Source organism: Haemaphysalis longicornis, unplaced genomic scaffold (assembly GCF_048455015.1).
Source record: "Haemaphysalis longicornis isolate Haplotype H1 unplaced genomic scaffold, Haemaphysalis longicornis Haplotype H1 scaffold_1, whole genome shotgun sequence".
In the NCBI taxonomy this organism is placed as follows: domain Eukaryota; kingdom Metazoa; phylum Arthropoda; class Arachnida; order Ixodida; family Ixodidae; genus Haemaphysalis; species Haemaphysalis longicornis.
In genome coordinates this window covers 435,675,781-435,694,335 of record NW_027526203.1, presented here as the reverse complement: position 1 = coordinate 435,694,335, position 18,555 = coordinate 435,675,781, and the positions used below count along the sequence as shown (strand labels likewise).

The following is an 18,555-nucleotide window of genomic DNA, read 5'->3' as shown; positions in this document are numbered from 1 at the left end:
CAAACCATGGGAACTATTCACCAATTAGCCCAGCAGGAAGTCCTACCAGGCTGTCGCTGATCTGGTGGGAGGCATAATAAATAAATACCCTGGCTAAAAATTGTGGTTACGGCAAAATAACGGGCTCCACAAAAACAAAGATGGACGAAGTCAAGTATCGCTAATCGATATCGATGGAAAAGGAAGGGGAAACCTATAGACGCTGGTGGAAGAGAGGCTATTCACCAGCGGGAAAATGCGCCGAGAGGACGCAAAAGGCTCGTATAGAACAGGGCGAAATAAATAACAAATGGGATAACTACTGGAAAAAAAAAAGAAAAACTGGAAGTGGAGAAAATGGTGCAAGCAAAAATCAAACAAAAAAAAGCGCCCAAATACAGAAGACGACAAACAAGCGTACATGAACCATGTAAACGCCCTAAGCTGAAAAAACGATATCCATCAAAAATTATTAGTGGACGATAAGGGAAACAATTATAAGGGGAACAAACACTGGTACGTATTTATCAAGTTATCAGTGACAAGTTTTGATAAATGGAGGATGTGCTCAGACATAGAACGAACAACAGAACTTCAGGGCTTATTATCAAAACAAAGCAAAATGACAGCAGAGATTTCCCTCTAAAACCCCATAAGTGCATCAAACGCGAAGTGAACCGCCTGGTGGAGTAAGCCACTGGGTGAGCAAGGAGTATGCATGCACCAAACGACCTTGGTACACAAATAAAATGGCCGTAGTCAATCCCTTGCATGAGTCTGCGCTTCATATATAAGCGTACGGTATGAGCCCAACCAGCTTTTGTTATTGTTGTTGTTGTTCACGACACATGGATATCCGGATTTAGCTAGCAACTTCCGGTATTTGCGCTGTTCCTGGTTTCAATCCAGGCTAATGTTATGAACCACGGTGAGCCAATTTTTGGCCTTCATGACAGGAAACTTGTCCGTGCGGTACTTCATTCTTATCGGCAAAGGAGTCGAGTTATGGTTCTCTGCTTCGAAACCCGCGAGGCTTTATGTCTGGTATTCTGAAGGAAGGGCTAATTATACATCTTCGTGGACTACACCACAAATAAACTTTATCAAAAGAAGCACATAAAAAACAAGTAAAAATCACCACGTGGGAAAATTTGATCCCCAAAGAAGGGAAGGATCATCAATCATGAAGTCAGTTAGTTACTCACGTATCGACCCCCTCCCTCCCCCCCCCCCCCAAAAAAAAAAAAAAAAACACTGTTTATAATTAACCCTTCCTCTTTTATTGTGTGTTTGTTTCCCATTCCTACTGTACGGACCCCCGTCCATCTCCGGATTTTGTTCCAATAAAAACAATTGATAGCAAGCGCGCCTGCTGTCCGGACATTTCCAGTTTTTTTTAAAGCGCCGTTATAACCGAACATGGGACACCAACTATACTAGTTTCTGTCTCAGGTGACATTGTCGAAGAACTAGATTAAACAGCTCTTACGAGGAGTAAAGCCGAATGATGTCATTCCGGCATTGCCGCACTCCTGTTTATGGTGCAAGGTCTTACAGCTCTTTAAAGTTTTTATTTTAAGCAAACCGCCGCGCAGGCCGACATTGACCTTTAAAGTTTAAGACATATTTCATCAGGATAATAATTTTGACCACTTCGTGCGATATTTTAGCAAATGAAAGCATTATTACGATAAAAATCAATTTTATGCCCAGAAAGGGCGTTTAGAGCTTAGAGCTAGCCGCGAACCATAAATGCGAACTTATTTTTTCACATTTCTGTTTGGATGCCAGGCGTGATATGATGGCTGTGCTACGGCGCATAAGGTAATAAAATCAATATTATTGTAATTAATAAAACAAATATTACTAAACGAAGATGCACTATTGGCCTGACAAAAAGGAGATTTCATTGACACCTATCAGACAAATCGCTTTCCAGATCAAGTCCCAAAAACAGAGCGCACATAAAAATATAATCAGCCGTACGTCAGTTGATTGCAGCTGTTATACGTACGGCGTTCCATCCAAACTTGAAATGGGGACGTGGAACGCGCGCGGCGGCGGCCGAAAGGGGCGTGCTCAGGCGCTCTCGCGCCGCGGGCATAGCAGCGCCAGCGCATGCAGGTACCGCGGCCGCGGAACGCGGCGGACTACTTGCCACATCACTGCTGTGCAATGAAAAGTGCGCATAAGAAAATAATCCCTATGACGCTTCACAAACTTATATAACGCAGAAGTAAAACGTAGGACATTTTTACTCACTGTTGTGTTAGTAACTAAAATGAAAAGAAAATGGGAACTAGTGGCATATGATATTCTAAATTTGTGGTATCACGGTAACAGGCACGCAGGCGGCTATGCAGCAGCGCTCCCTTCCAGACGCGGACGTCAAACGAGCGCGGCGGAAGATAACGCGCTTGCCATATTAGATCGGGAGGTTGTACGGAAGGTTGTGCAGTGCGTTGTTGTGCGTTCCCCGTTGTACTGAAGTTCGTACTCGTTCCGAAAGGTGTGCAAACATGGTGCAAGGATGCGGGATGTCGTGTATCAAAAACCTGTTATTCATATTTAACTTCTTTTTTGCGGTAAGTGCCACTTTGCCTCGTTAGTTATCGTCGTGTTGAAGTTTCCTCTCGCGCTTTGTTCGTAGCAGACGACGGTTCTGTATTTTCCTGTGTTTAGCGAGTGCAGCGCAAAATGTCGATGACAGCAGTTGTAACCCACGCGCCAGCGCTGGTTCCATCTGTTGCTGTCGCGTAGTGCGCGTCGCTGGTAGGACGCGAACACCGCTGTTCTCGTCCAGCTTGTGGGGAGTGTCCCTCCGTATGAGGGTCGGAGCGCGTCGTCGTTGTCAGGCCCGGAGGCAGGCAGCCTCGCGCTGTTCGTATTTGTGGCTGCTCGCCAAATAAGTCTGATTAGCGCGAGCGGACTTCGGAATATTGCGCTGCTCATGCTAAACGTGTGCTGACATATATCGTTCGGCTTTCCGTCTAATCCCTCCAAGTAGGCGTAGGTCAAAATCTCGCGCGTTGGTTCCCCCTCCCCCCCCCCCTCCCCTGCCCTCCCCTCCTCTTCGTTTCATTTTTACTTTGAAGTTGGCCTGTTGAAGTCATCGCGTGCGACGTGCGTTGCATTGGTCGCAGTGTATTGAGTTCTGTTTGAAGATTACCGTGTTAACTGCGCATTTGGCCTTCATTTGTTTTTTTGTATTTTTCTTACGACCAGCGCTTGTTTAACAAATGTCCTGGTTAAAGTTGTGCGCATGAAATTGTGTGCAAACTGCGCCGAAGTGTTGCTTTGACGCTAGCAGCACGGGGCATCGTCAATGTTTTCGGTCTTTTTTCTAGTTAAGTTTTTATGTCCTGTGTAGGGGGAAATTGTAGCTCGTCAATGTATTTTATGGCGGAAGCAAGGTATGATTGCACGGACAAGTATGAAGTGCTTATTTTGTAGTTTGTTGCATTTTTGATTGAACTTTTTTCGCGTTAGCACCGGCTGCAGCAAAATAGCTTTAAAGCGAAGCGACGAAGCATGTTGATTGCTGGTGAAAATTATGATGCAAACACTCCGTGAAAGCAATGCAAAATGAGTTCTTGAAACACGGAATAGCAAGGTTTTCGCGGTTTCTTTCAAAAACGGTAATTAGTATTTTCGCGCCTCTAGTTTTCGTGAATTGAACACGTTGCGAAATTGAAAGGCACACTGACATTTCGCGTAAGGTAGTCTGCTTGAACAAGGCGGCGTAATTGATGCGACCATAGGACACGCCATCTCCATAACCATAAAATGCGTACAACTGGAAGTTATTTGTTACGTGGCCATTCTCTTGGCTGATATCGTGGCCTCATGACTTATCAGTGTTGCTCTGAGCTCAGTCGGTGTTGCACTAGAAAGACTTTTTCAAGAAAAAGAAAAAAAAGCATTCACAACGTGGTTCTGCTGAATATACAGCACATGTTTCTAACTCCCGCCTGCAGTGGATAATGTTATCTGCCCGTGCCCAGCGATGTGCTGAAGGAAGCTGCTAGTTAGTCATCTGTTTTCGCATCTTTCACGCTTAGCTGTTTTTCTCATTGTCACTCCTTTCCAGTTGTGATAAGCAGACAAAAGGAATGCATCTAAGCACTTCCAAACCACAGATGGTTGCAGAATGTGTCGCAAAGTGCCGCTCACAGCTGCAGTACAAGGGTTTGACCTTGTCCACGCCAGCTGTTTTTGTGATGGAGACGAAAAACAAAGGCTCCCATGTGTCAAGATTTTGATGCACGTGAAGATCCCCCGGTGGTCTAAATTAATCCGCAGCTCTCCACTGCAATGCGCCCCATAGCCCAAGTGCAGCTTTGGCACGTAAAAGCCCAATAAAGAAAAGACAAGGAAACTGGCCACAGCTGTCAAATAATATGCTTGACCCGGCACTCATTTCACCTCAAGGATGTGGGAAATCCAAAGATTGTTCCTCCCACTTCACAAATCTGTGAAAAATTGTGACCATGAAATCAAAGTGCAACCTTGCTAAGTGGAACCAGAAGGAAACGAAACAAAATCTTCCATTTATCAAGTTTCATTCGAAAGCAGTTTTTGCTTGAAGGTCTTGTTAGGGAAAAGCAATAAAATAGGCACTTCGAATTTCGCTGTTTTGTTTTGTGCATATTTCGTTTAATGAGATTACACTAGTTTAGAAGAAACACCCTGCACTGTGTAGCTGTACTCATCAGAGTGCGGTCGGTTTGTACTGCTTTAGTAATAAACAAGTCAAAATTGGGAGAAAACGCCTTATGAGCTATATTTTAGTTTTTTTTTTTTTTTTTGTCAAAGTCCAGCAAGGGTGGGTGGACATGGTGCCGCTAACTGGCTGGTTGGGTCCTACTTTCCGTACCATAGTCATCATGGCTTAGAGTGGGCACTGGTCAGATTTGCCTGTCGGGCAAGCCCATCCACATGTCTATGATGCTCAGTACTGTAGTGTGCTATGTTAGATTTACAATCACAGAAATTTTGTGCTCAAAGTAGTTTCTACACTTGCACAGTGCAAGAGCGGAGCAAGGTAAACGAAAGAGCACAATGCTGTGTTTTTTCGGTCATTCTAGTTCTTTCTTGCTCTGTAAAGAAAGTCAAATACCAACTTGCCCAAGAGCAGTGTCTTCATTTAGTCCTGCCACATGAGTTGGTAAAAAAAGCAGAGGGACTGTTTACTACAGATATAAAACTTGCAGTCTTTTAATGTCTTAATTGTTTTAATAGTTGGCAATCACTGCTAATTGTTTCCTTCGGTCTTGAGGTGCAAAAGTGGGGAAACAGGCAGCCTCTAAATATTCTCAGCTGTTGGGGGCCACTTGAATGAAGTCTTGTAAGAAACTATTGCCAGGCCTTCGAACATATCTGCAGGTTTTGTTGAAATGCTGTTTGATCTGTATGGGTGCATTTAGCAGACTGGTGTAGCGGTTGATGATGACCCTCGCGTGCATGGAACATACCCAGTCAGCCAAAAAGCAGGTCATTCTAGGGTAGCGACAACAGATTTCACAGGTTTGATTGCATGAAGATGAATAAATGAGGCTGAAACAACGGAAAAGCATCGCAAGGTAAACAGGCTGGTAAATGAGCACAGGGAGAAATGCAATTCACTCGGGAGTGAAAACAGGACATCGTATGCACAACATACCCGGCCTTCACGCACATGTATGCAAAGAAAGTGTCAGTGTTTCATTTCCTAAACTGTGCAATAATGGAATTTCCTGTGTACACTAAGTGTTATCTAGGGTATCTCCTTGGACGTAACCCACATTAGCTTGAAGCATTGCGTAATTAATCTTGCAGTTTGGCGTCGGGACATGAAGTAGTCGAGTATTTGATGAAATACTGCCTGGTAGAACCATGTTAGCAACGAAGATGGTAGCAGGCCACTTCGGTGCCAGTGGCATGACGGTACTGTCTCGGGCACCCTTACTATATATGTGGAAAGGGAGAAATTAGTGTAAAAAGCCACAACGTGGCTTAATGAATAGTTATGCACAGGGGGTTGTTTAAAGAGAACTGGTGTCATTGACGTTTTGGTCCACGTTTGGTCTGAATGTCGTGTCTGAATTGCATCTGTAGCGTCTGTTTATTGCAAATAGCAGTGGTACAAGTCTAGCCTGCCTGCATGGCCAAACTGGTTATGCTGCTAGCTGCCAGACTTGGGAACCTGAGTTAAATCTTTTAACATTACTTTTTTTTTTTGTATCTTGTGTATATAGGCTACGGGAGCAATCTATATAACGAGCCCTATACAGTACAGCCCACTTATAATGAACCCACTTATAGTGAAATAGCTGTTATAATGCACTGATTTTTGGATTCCCGTTCCAATTTTCACATTTTTCAATGCCTTTTTAGTCCGGTTGCAAATCGGCAGATATAGCGAAGTATTTTTTTCGTGGAAGAAACAAAAATCCTATATTTAATTTTAAATCCTACATTCCGGTGTTTCAAAGTTAAAGAAACCGCCAACTCTTGGCTACTGGGCGCCTCTGCCAGCATCGTTTGCCCCTTTGTCCACCTCTGCTCCTTTTGCGAAAGCTCGCTTCCCCGCATCACACAACCAGCAGTGCTCGCCCGCCGTCTTAAACCAAGCGAGCGCCTCCGGTTTTTTTTTTGAATGCCAGGCAGGCCAACCACTGGTTGTGTTGGTTGGTTGGCAGATTTGGCTCGCCAAGCCCTCCTTTGGAGTCTGCCACCCCTGCGAACCTTGTACCATGCGGCTTGAACTGCATGGATTTCACCTTTGCGGATGAAAACGTAGTTGCAGCTGAGAAACTCTCGATCGATGAACTCGCCAGTGGCGTTTCTGAAAAGTAAACGATTGCCAATGACAGCGCCTCGCACCCCGAAGGTCATGCCGGTGACACAGCTCGGCCAGTGACCTCCAAAGCAGATGTTGCAGCCGTTGACATGTGTGTGTCGCACCCAAGTTCGGAAGCGGGTGTCGGATCACACTTGGACATTATTGAGGCCGCTGTTTTGAAACGTGCGCTTGCGAAACTTGTGCAGAGTGCCCTTGGATCACTTTTTTGAGAAAGTGTAAATAAAATTTTCTGCTAATTCTTTTTGATGCTTGCACTCTTTAAAAGTTTAGATATAGCGAAACAGCGTTTATAGCGAAGTAATTTTCTATTCCAACCGAAAGGGCGCTACACTGTATAACCTTAAGAAACCATGGAAAGAATGATAGGTGCAACACTTTGAGATGGGGAACATGCATCTCAAATTGGAAAGCAAGCTCCGGTAAAAAAATCCTGGCTCAAATTAAGAGAAAGACATGTAGTGCGGAGAACTGGCAGTTGGTGGTGCACCGGGGCAGTCGATTGGCTGCTGAGAGGCAAGACTAGAAGACTAATAACTTCATGGAGGAGTGTGACAAGGCAATTTGGTGTCAAAACTGGAGTGAGACATTTCAGGATATGTGCAGTTGAAATTAAATGGGAAAGGCTTGCAGTGGATATAAATAGGATGATGATGATCATATAATCTATCGAGGTTGGCCCTACACACTGTTCCACGCAAGACATGTCACTCTGCACTATCTAGAAAAGAGTTTGCGCCTCATTTACTACCTTGTATTAAGCTTAAAAAGTACTAGCATGTGACTGCACCAGTAATCATACTTTGGTATAAAGAGGGTGCCAGGGCTTGAGCAATGCCAATACCACTTGTAGGTGCTTGTTTATAGCCTTTTCATATTTCCGTGAAATATGTTGGAAATCGGAGAAAACTGCAGCCTGCACTAGTGAGGAATGGGCTGTAAATACACTACCATTCATATTTATAACATGCCTCTAGCCTTGTAGAAGTGCATCTGTGGCAAAAACCCGAGCACAAGGATACACTGCTGTGGTCGGTTACTTTCACCTTACTTTCATTGCATCATTTACAACATCAATAAGAAAAGAAAAAAAAAACACTGCAGAATTATTGCAGAAGGCTGAGTGGAGTTAAAACAAAGCTTGTTTTATAAAAAAACACTGAGGGTGACGTAAAATAGTGATAGATCAATTAGTTGGCCTTGTGCACACAGGTTATGCCACAAGTTGTTGCTTTCGTGTAATGCTTCATTCAGGCCGGGGGTCTTGCTGAAAGGAAGTAAGCACACACATTTCTTCTGAGGAGGAGGCACCTTGGAATGTGGTCTTTGTTTGTATTGCAGTTGTGGCCAAACTCCATTCAGTGTGCTATTAGTGGGTAAATTCCGATTCAGGTCAAAGAAAAAAAAAACAATGTTAAAAGTTCTTTATCACCACGCTAATGCAATGCAGCAAAAAGATTTGCTTATTTATATCACACTGATTCGCGCGACTCAAGTGTTGTCACCTTTATATGTTCATTGAGGGCTGCGCGTACTGCAGTTGGAGAGATGTCAGAGCTAAGAAAGTGAATGAAAACAAAAAAAAATCGCAGCTTCATCTAATGACAACTCATGAGGGATTCGTTCGCTGTCATTGGGGTTGTGGACTTTGATCGTTGATGGGCTGGACTTTGCGTCGTTCAATCCATGAATCTCGTGCGTCCATTAGTGCAACCAAAAAAGCTTTGCTTTAAATCCAAACTGCTTCGACCATGCCGGAATGGGGCAACCAGATGGCCGTCTTCACGACGTGAGGGACCCAGGTTTGATTCCGACCACAGGGAGTGTTTTTCTTGAGGCGCTTGATGTGCCTTCGCTTATCATCTTGTGAAACCCATTGTGTAAAGTTGTCTTTCCTGTAGTGCGTTCTGGTGACTGGACGGTGGCTGTCAGTGAGCCCTAAACAGCTTTGCTTTAAAAAAACAAATTACTGAACGGAAAAGCAGGAGAACGCCTTGTGCTTTACCCGTTTCACGGAATATGACAGCCTTGAGATGCAGAAAGAAAAAAATGAACAAAAAAATTGCTATCCCTGGCAATGTGACTGCAAAATGGTGGGGCAGAGACCGCATTTTTTGGTATGTGGAACCGTGGCATTTTGTTGTAATTAAAATCGAGCTTTCAAAAAGCTCGTCTGCATGCTGCCACTAAAAATTAAGAAAGTGCGGGCCTTTGGGAAAACAATGTATGGAAACCAACCCGCAGCCATTGCATTAGCATGGTGAGAAAGTAAATGACGACTTAGTTGCAGCAGCATGTGCTTCTGTCTAGCTGAATTCATGGTTACGAAATTCTCTGGCAGCTGAAGACAAACGGTTAGTCACTTGCTGTAGCTAGCTGCCTCATGGTTCAGAAAGCGTAATGGTCTCAGTTCATGCTTGAGAGTGCTCACAACTGGTCTCTTCGGTTTAGCTGCACTAGTTAATCAAACTGCTGGAGGCACGGGCTGCTTCCAAGTGCTATTGCCGCTTGCGATGCTTGCATTCGTCTATTTACAGGTGTTGCAAGTGGGCGCAGACATGATTAGAGCTTCATATGTGCTCCCACATGAACAAGTGCAGGTCTCGTCAAAAGTAGGCATCACAAGCAGCTAAAAGCTTTTTGTCTTCAAAAAAAAAAAGGGGGGGGGGAAATCTAGAGAAATAAATTATGTAGAAATTTCACACCTTTGGTCGTACCTAGGCTATTGTAGGGACATATGGCTTCGTGTTATGTGCATAACAGGAAATGTACAATAGCTACATTGCACGCTTATTTTGCAGGACAGTAAACCCTACTCTGTGCAAGGAGCTCAGTGTGACTCTAAGGGTGAAACCCAAAGAAACTTGGGCCAAAGAAGAAAACACAGTTGTTGAAATAAGCTAGAAATGACAGTGTGGGTCCAATGCGATTTGGAAAGAATCCCGAAGGTGCCACTCTACTCCCTAATGGAATTATGTGAGGATACTTAAAGAAATGTTTTCCGTAGGCCACGCAGCAAGAACAATATAGGAGGGGAAACGAGGCTTCTTAATGTGGCCAGATAATGTCGCAAGCGCTTGTCATACATTAAGCTAGCGACATCTGCCGCGGGTAAAGAAACTGCGGGGCTGCCGCTTTCGGCATTGCACTGCACAGCCATGGAAAGAAGTGCAGCCGCTACCATTTCATCCATCAGGTGCCGCTACCCTCTCCTTCGCCGTCGCACCTACGAAGCTTTGCAGTCCGCCTTGGTTTTTGTTGTGACATTATCGGGTCGCTCGCCCGCACTTATCGCGATGGGCCGTTTTGCCTCCTATATATTCTTGCTCCGTGCCGTAGGCAGACTTTTATCTTTGCACCACAGGACTTCTCGGAACTGCTTGTACAGTGACAGGTGGATTGTGAGGCTTATTTACTTTTGTTCGCAAAATGCAATTATCTGAAAAGATCAAGTTTTGGATATCATTTTGGATGACAGTTTAGCAGTCTCCATGAAAGAAAAAAACAATAAAAGAAGGCTTTTGAGGGAGTTCAAATTAGTTCAAAGCCCTGCCACTGTTGTGTGCTGCTGCGGTGCAGTACATGCGAAGCTTTAATGGAAGTGCAAAAATTCGGGTAATACCTTGCAGTAGCAGCTAAAGACCACTAATTTGTAAAGCGTATTGCAAAACTGCATCATTATTTTGCGAAACAAGTTCCGCAAAAAACTTTAGAAACTACTACAAAGTATTCAACGGAAGCTCATTTGCCATAGCAGTCTTTGTTGTGCCTAACTGAAGCATTTCAGCTTTTATTTGTGTACTAATAAAATTGTGCTTAATCCTGCACACTGATTTTGGAAGTTTGGCAGCATGCAGTCAGTGTCGAACAAATGTGCTTATTGTAAAACATTAGTGCAAGAACCAGCTCGCACAGACGCCACCTTTGGGCCCGGCAGCTGCCACAAACAACTTGTCAGCAGCACAGCTCTCTTCATAATTTGACGACGTTCACAATCATCATCATCACCACCACCACCATCAAATTCTCTTCAATCGCAGACCTGCAGCTAAAGTTTCTTATTTAGGACAGGTGTGAAAGAGGATTGCCTTCTACTCTAATAAGGGAACAAACTCTGGTGGAAGACATTGTAGCTCAAAAAAAAGAAAAGTGTACTTGGGCTGGGTATGTAATGCCGAGAACTGACTAGTGAACTATTCGTGTAACAAGGTGGCTACCAAGAGGAGGGACTTGTAGTGGGGAAAGGTAATCAACTTGGAGGGATGAATTAAAATTTTGAGGTAAATAATGGATATGGGCAACACAAGATGGGGGTGGTTGGGAGTCTATGGGAGAGGTCTTCATCCTGCAGTGAACCCAAGTAGGCTGCGGCTGCTGCTGATTATGATGATGAAAAAGGATTTCAATACTGTGTATAGACAGTTATGTGTACGCATCTATACATATGCTAGTTTGTGTGTGACCCACCGTGGCGGCTCAGTGGCTAAGGCATTGCGCTGCTGAGCCAAAGGACACAGGTTGGGTCCTGGCTGCATTGGTGGTTTTTCTGATGGAGGGGAAAAACGAAAATGCCTATGTTTTGAGATTTCGGCCCACGGTCAAGACCCCAGGTGGTCAAAATTAATTGGAAGCCCTCCACTATGGCGTGCCTCATAACCCTGGTGTAGGTTCAGCATGTGAAATTCCAGAATTCGAATTTAGTTTGTGTGTGTATGAATATGCCCCTTTACTTCTCATGATATTCTATGCTCATATGACATCCTTTGAAAGAGGAGTGAACACTGAGTTTGTTGGACCCGCCGCGGTGGCTCAGTGGCTAAGGCGTTGCGCTGCTGAGCACGAGGTCGCGGGTTCGATTCTCGGCCGCGGCGGCCACTTTTCAGATGGAGGCGAAAAGCAAAAACGCCCGTGTGTACGAGATTTCGGCGCACGTTAAAGATCCCCAGGTGGTCAAAATTAATCCGGAGCCCTCCACTACGGCGCGCCTCATCGCCTGCGTTGCGTCGGCGCGTTAAACCCCCACAATCAATCAAATCAAATCACTGAGTTTGTTGGAAATCTCTGCTGCCTTGGGGGCAAGGCGCATGTGTGTGTGACGCATCTCTTTCCCGCAGATTTCGGGCGTTGTGATCATAGTGTGTGGCGGCTACAGCCTGCACCTGTTCAAGAAAACGGGGCCGGTGGTGGGCGATGACTATGTCTCTGCACCTGTCATCCTCATCGTGGTCGGCTCCATTGTGTTCCTCGTGGCATTCCTGGGATGCTGTGGCGCCATGCAGGAGAGCTACTGCATGCTCATGCTGGTGGGTGTATACGCTGCTTGGCCCCATGCTCGGGCATCACTCCCTCTCGCCCCCTTTTCCCCCGTGTTCCTTTTTTTTTTTTAAACTTGTGGAGGTCGTGGCTGGCTGCAGTTCCATAATGTGCATTTATGTGGCCTACGTCTGTCTGTATCTCTGGTTGATATGGGAGGGAGGGACCAACAGGGCTGTCCATCTCGTTGCTGTGCTGCCGTGTACAAGGTGTGGAGTGGAGCAATACTCCTCTCTTCCTTTAATTATTCGGAATCCTTCTGCACAAGGCTTAACCCATTAATACATTAGGGTCAATGTTAAGACAACGTAATTTGTACAAAAGCAATTGGTGAGACACAGCTAGCACTCAAGTGTAGACACAAGTGCGGATGCATCTGCAAAGCTGTTTTTCTTTCCTTCTTTTATTAAATAAATTGAGATTAAAGTAGCACAATACAAAAGGCTTGTAAGTGTACCCAACAGCTGAAATTTCTTGATCAGATTATGACAGGAAAAGTAAATTTTGCCAAAATTGTGTCCATGTCTGTACAGCTCCCCCCATCCCTTCAAAGGCAGCAGCCCCCTGAAGGCTTAAAACTAAAATTGGGTCTAAGTGCTTTGAATGCTTATTTCAAACTGGGCACATTTAATGTGTAGTGGGGACTAGCTACTTAATAGATTTAAAGGTGAAACTGAGCACCACGTTTCGTTTTACTACATTGCAGCTGTTTGGGGACCAGCTTGTCGTGCAACTTGTTGCCAGTACTTAATTGATTTGAGCAAATTTTGCCACCTCTTTGTCAGCTGACATACAAAATGAGATTGTGTTTGTACCAACTAAATGCTAAGCCATCCAATTTTGGATGTCTGCATAAAATAAAATTCAGCATTGCTTGATACAGGTGAACTAAAGCCGGTGCCAAAGAAAAAAAAGCACCTGCATAACAGTCTCATTTGAGAATGATTGATATACTGAGCGTGTTCATGAGTAAAGAAAGAGCTAAATGGGCTACTAGAATGACCTTATATAGTTAGTAGCTAAGCTCCTCTGACAGCAAAGACAAATCGGTGAACTAAAGAATTGGTGCGAGTCCAAAGTGCTTGTATAAGTGGTGAAACAACATTCTGGACCATGAAGTACATGGCGAAAGCAGTTGCTGCCCACTCTGGAGGCACGGCGGCTGCTGTCAAGACCAATGCAGCACGCGTGCACATCCTTGCTTACTCGCATGCAAGCAAATTTTCTCGCTTTCGGAAGCAGAGTTTCAATTGTCTGTAACACGTCACGGGGTGATGCCTTTGCGCCATACCGTGCCCTCCGATTACATATGTGCGGCCTTGCATTTGAACCAATTGCGCCAGCCGTAGCGTGTGTGTGCCCTGCGTGCTGATCTATCGTTACCCGGAATGGTCCCTTTGATGTTTGCTGTTTTTTTACCCAACTGTATTGAAACAAACAAAAAACCTTTCCGAGGGGTGATTAGTTAGGACATGAAGAAAACATGCGCGAAAGCCGTTGAATTGGCACGTTGGTCGTCGCGGCGTAATGAATGCTACAAAGGTGTCGCCCTGCGATACCTTACGGGCAGTCATCACGGCAGCTGAAAGCGAGAAAACTTGCGAGCCTGGGATTAAGCAAGGACGTGCATGCGCGTTAGGTAGGTCTCCACAGCAGGTGCCATGCCTCCAGAGTGCACAATGACAGTTTTCACCACACACTCGTGTGGCCTGGAATATTATCTCTGAAGCATTCCATTCTGCTTTTATGCCTGTGAGAGCGGCTATAATGAGCCACAGGCATGAGCGGTGATGACTCAGTAGCTCACTTCACAGTATCCCCGTTGTTCATTGTGACAGTGGTGTAATTGCTGTGTCAAATTGCACCAAAGGCAAGGCATGCTACATTACAAGTAATCTGCACCAAATCTGTAGCAAACCTTGCTTTTTGTGCTTTGCACAAGCCCAAGCTTGTAGTGGTAATATTTTGCAATGGAGGGTGGCATAGCTCATAATAAAGGAAAGAAGTGAGCCCAAAACAAAATGACAGAACAGTAAAAAAGACACACGATGATAATGTCACCTGGAATCTGGCTTTTTTTTTTTTTTGTCTCGTTCTCAGTGTGCACTAAGCCAGAAAAATGCAGCCAAATGCTGTGTGTTTTAAAGATGTCTGCTATCTCCTTAAGAGTTTCTGCTTTCAGGGACGTTTTTTATAATCATTCCTTTCGAGACAGCTCTGTTGGACCTTTGAACTTTGATAGTGCTTGCTCGCAAAAGGAACGGTAGATAACGTTGCATGTAGGAAACCAAAGATATAGTTCAAGAACCTTTCCCCCTGATTTCAAATAGGCTCTGATGCATTGCAGAGCACCTGTGCGACTATGCGCTAAGGTCGTGGAGTGCGTGCAAGGATGGGTGCACATTTTTACTCTGGGGGGAAAAAACAAAAAACAAAAAAAAAACTGCAAGGTATACAACACCAATTTTTTCTAAATTTTTGTTTTGTACATTATGCAAATCATGTTTCTTTTTGTTTACAATTACTATATCCTATGCTTGGGTAATTTTGAAATGTACACTTCAGTTTTGTAGCTGTGACTGCAGCATTTTTCTGGCAGCCTATCAAAATACATGCTCAGAATTTTGGTATGAGGTGTAACGGAATAGGTTTAAGCAAGCACAACACTGTTTTATGAAAAGCTTTTTCGATACTTCAGGAAACTTGTTCTGGTGTTTGGTGGGTTGTTTTTCTATGCTAGAGCCTATTCTACAGCTCCAGAGCATGCTTCTTGCTGCTCTAAAACCCTGTTTTATTGTTCCAGAATGATTCTGGCCAGTCACATCATTGATGCGGGGCAGAGAGGCGTGGCGAACACCAGGTTGCTGAGCTGCTCGTAGCATTACTGTGTCATCAAAGAACATGCCAAGAGCCGTTGTCGTCAAGGGAGCTTCATTTCTTGGGAGATGTGTACACACAGAAAATCTTGGGGGCAAAGAATGGATTTGTGTGATGTAGGATAATTGTGGTGTTAGAGGTCTGTAGGAGAGGCACCAGTCCTGGAGTGAACATAAACAACACTACACGATGGCCTTAGTCCTGCAGTGACCATTACAATACACACAAATATGTAATTTATCTTAAGGCAGCACATACCAATAAATTGGAAATGGGAAAAAAATGCAGATAGGTGTTTTCCTGGCTCTGTCCTCTCCCTTTGCTTCATTCCACAGTGTACGTAACAAGATATCTACACTTAAGTAACTTTCGTGGGCTGTATGGGAGACAGCCTCACCCAGGCCACACTATAAGCTTTTTATGGCACCTGGCTGTTTGACAGAAAAAGTTTGGCTCATCTAGAGGTCCAGGGACCAGGAGTTCAAAGTGACTGGCATGCAGCAGTCAACTGACCGGGAAGCTATGGAAACAATCATCAGAAGCTCGGGTGATCAGATGGGAAGCTGGTGCTAGGAGACCCTCCGGAGTATTCAACCTTTTTAGCGTCACTTGCACACTTCATAAGGTGGGAAAGTGTGCCATGTTGCAAGCACAACTAATTTGCTGCGTCTTTGCCTGGCAGCTCCCATTTACTATGTTGGCTGGGTAGCCCTAGTTGCATGTACGGTCGTGAGGTAAATAATTGCTAAGCGACAGTATCTCACTCTGCGTCCAACGCGGTGGCTCAGTGGCATTGCACTGCCGAGCACGAGGATGGGGCTTCAATCCTGGCCGATGAAGGCAAAGTTTTCAGTGCACATTAAAGATCCCAAGGCCCTTGAAGTTATTCTGTAGCCCTTTACCGCAGTGTGCCTCACAGCCCAAGCGTAGCTTTGGCACGTAAAAGCCCAATTTCAGTACTTCACTCGGTACATTTCAAGTAGCTTGGACATTGACACATTTGTAACAAAATGGACAGTGTGTGCTTGGAACTTTCAGAGGGCCGAAGATGCCTTGGGGATAGTTACAGATGATGTAGAGGAAGCTGATTCATTGGCTAATATCTTCGTGACAAATCTTCTCTGGCTAATGGCTTCCTGTTATTTCAGTTTTCAGTATTCCTGTTTCTGATCCTGGTGGCCGAGATTGCAGCTGGTGCTCTGGGCTTCGTATACAAAGGCAAGGTAAGAAGGGTAGCTGTTTGATGTAATATCAAGCTTTTGTTCAACTTGTTCTGTTACATAATAGTGCAGATTTTCTGCTGTGGTTACATCTTCTCATGTTGAAGCCACATGCATAGCTCAGTGACTCAGCAACTCAATATGTCTACTACTGAGCTTACACGTAGAGCTGCTGACCATGAGGTTGAAGGTTTTATTCCTGGCTACGGGTGTTTTCAGATGCAACATCGATTTTTCATGCATCTTTGATGCTGCTTCTCCTTATTTAGTTGTGTATCTGCACTTTCAGGGGCATAGTAAGTAGTGCAGTGATTCAGACTGTTTTGTGTGGTTATTCTATTGGAAATCAAACCATATGTTTTTAGTTCTTGAAACTGGCATGCATGAGCATGGCAGGTTACCACAATGTCTCCAATTTCAGCTGCAGTGCTGGGAGCTGTACGGCTACGAAGGTTGGCAGATGAATACCAGGGGTCAGCTATGGCAAAAGTTTTCTTGCGGTTGAGTTGAACTGAACTGTCTGACCAACTGCATGGAAGATGCTAGTCTGCTTACTCTTCTAGCCACTGAGAGAGGGAGGGGGGTGCCAGTGACCTGGGCCTGAGGATGCGGGCTGCCTAATGCCGCCTTCCTGTTCTCCTCAGAATAGATTAATGGGAATGAGGGCACTGCCAAATGATATGAGAGACTTTTCAGGAGCTCTGCGGTCGGGGCATTGGCGAGAGGTCTATATAGACAAATAGTGTAGTCTGGCGTGACTAGGGGAGGGTACTGGTTTGGAGGAGGTCCCAGTAACATTTCTCCGTGATGGTGACCAGAGGGGTGGTGGGTAGCACCGGCGAGAGTGGCAGTAGTGGCACGTAATTTCCTGGTAAGTCGCCTAAAAAAAGCCTGTCGCGGATTGATTTTGCTCCTTGGGAAAGGGTGTGGCTTGGCTTGGCTTGGACGTTTTAACTCTTGTGCTGCAAGGTTAGCCACTGCATTTTCATTCAGCCCCACATGCACAGGAGTCGAAATCAGCTCCGCATGGGAGCTGGGAGGATTTCGACGAATTTTGAGCCTGCAGGGAAATGTTCCCCCCTGCCAGAATGTTGAGTGGCCGTTTTCAAAACTGAGATTGCAAATGTCGGGGTAGGCCAATGAGTGGGCACAAGTACAATGGCTGCCTCTTTTGCTACCCTGACACTTGTGCAGTTACAGCTATCTTCGATCCCAAAGCACCCTTTACCAGTTCCTTTACCACCTAAACGTGCTCGCCTAGCCACTATAGTCTTGGGTGAATGCTGGGCCTTCTTGCTTTGAAGTGACGGCCAAATTTTGCTGCAGGTTGACCACATTGCCGAGAACAAGTTCACGCAAAGCTTGAAAGACTACAACAGGGAAACAGAAGGCAAGGTGAAGCCTGTCCACGAAGCGTGGGACTTCATCCAGAGCCAGGTTAGAGCTTCAGAAAACCACTATGCTTGGCTTTGTGTGTGTGCAAAGAGAATGTTGCCTACCCTCCAGAGGCCCATCGATTTCAGGTGTTACCGTGTGCCAGAGGTCGAACATATAAAGTAGATGTACTTTGGATTTTGCATGCATGTGCAAAATTAGACTTCCAAGACACGCGCCATGGAACCTTTTAGTCTGGCATGCTAACCTAAATGCTCCCTCTACCATTTGGAGTTCTCTGCTATCTATTTCATTACTAAAAGACCAACTGCGGCGAAAATTTAGATCTTTTGAAAACTTTATTTCTGTGTGATTAAAAAGACTTGGAGGGGCAAAATATGACACCTGAAATATAAGCCACTGCAAGCGACCAGCGAAAATTGCCCATTTCGAAACCGAAATCGCAAGAAGCGAGGCTATTATGACCATGGGGAAGCAATGTTGCAGCTGGCCGCCTGGTCAGGAGAAAGCTTGTTGCGAGCAATTGTGGCTGGCACGGGAAAAGTGTGCAGTTTTCATGGCTAGCTAGCCGGCCAACTGGGCTGGCAGCAATGTCGCTTCCGAACTGCTGGCTGGTGCAGCGTTGTCTGTTATGGAGCTATTTTAAACTATTGTGATTGATTAATCACGTGTTTCAAAGGGCTACCAGTCATGTCCCAGTTGCTTTGGTGGTACCTGCTGCTTGTTCAGAATAAATTTTACCGAGGTGAAATTTCACTGCAGTTGGCCTTTAGGCGGCTTAAGTGTTGTCTTAATGATAGACTATCGCAGTTTAATTTTTTTTGTTGATAAAATACTATTGCCCTTTTTTATTGGAGACAAAATGCCCTCGTGTCAAGATTCCAGCGCATGTCAAAGATCCCCAGTGGTTCCAAAGTAATCTGCAAACCC

The 18,555-nt window shown here is 44.9% G+C and overlaps 1 protein-coding gene and 1 long non-coding RNA gene across 3 annotated transcripts in view; one reads left to right on the top strand and one right to left on the bottom strand.

The window, feature by feature from the left end:
- Window positions 1-2,345, bottom strand: part of LOC144155785 (uncharacterized) — a 99,045-nt gene extending 96,700 nt beyond the window's left edge. For both annotated transcript variants that reach the window (XR_013319642.1, XR_013319641.1), the window contains exon 1: window positions 1,994-2,345. This is a non-coding gene — a long non-coding RNA (uncharacterized LOC144155785). The remainder of the gene's footprint in view (window positions 1-1,993) is intronic.
- Window positions 2,346-2,355: 10 nt separating this feature from the next.
- Window positions 2,356-18,555, top strand: part of LOC144155786 (CD63 antigen-like) — a 29,547-nt gene continuing 13,347 nt past the window's right edge. The window contains exons 1-4 of the mRNA XM_077687440.1: window positions 2,356-2,564; window positions 11,935-12,123; window positions 16,159-16,233; window positions 17,557-17,667. Of these exons, the coding sequence (XP_077543566.1) occupies window positions 2,499-2,564; window positions 11,935-12,123; window positions 16,159-16,233; window positions 17,557-17,667 (441 nt within the window). The 5' untranslated portion in view covers window positions 2,356-2,498. The remainder of the gene's footprint in view (window positions 2,565-11,934; window positions 12,124-16,158; window positions 16,234-17,556; window positions 17,668-18,555) is intronic.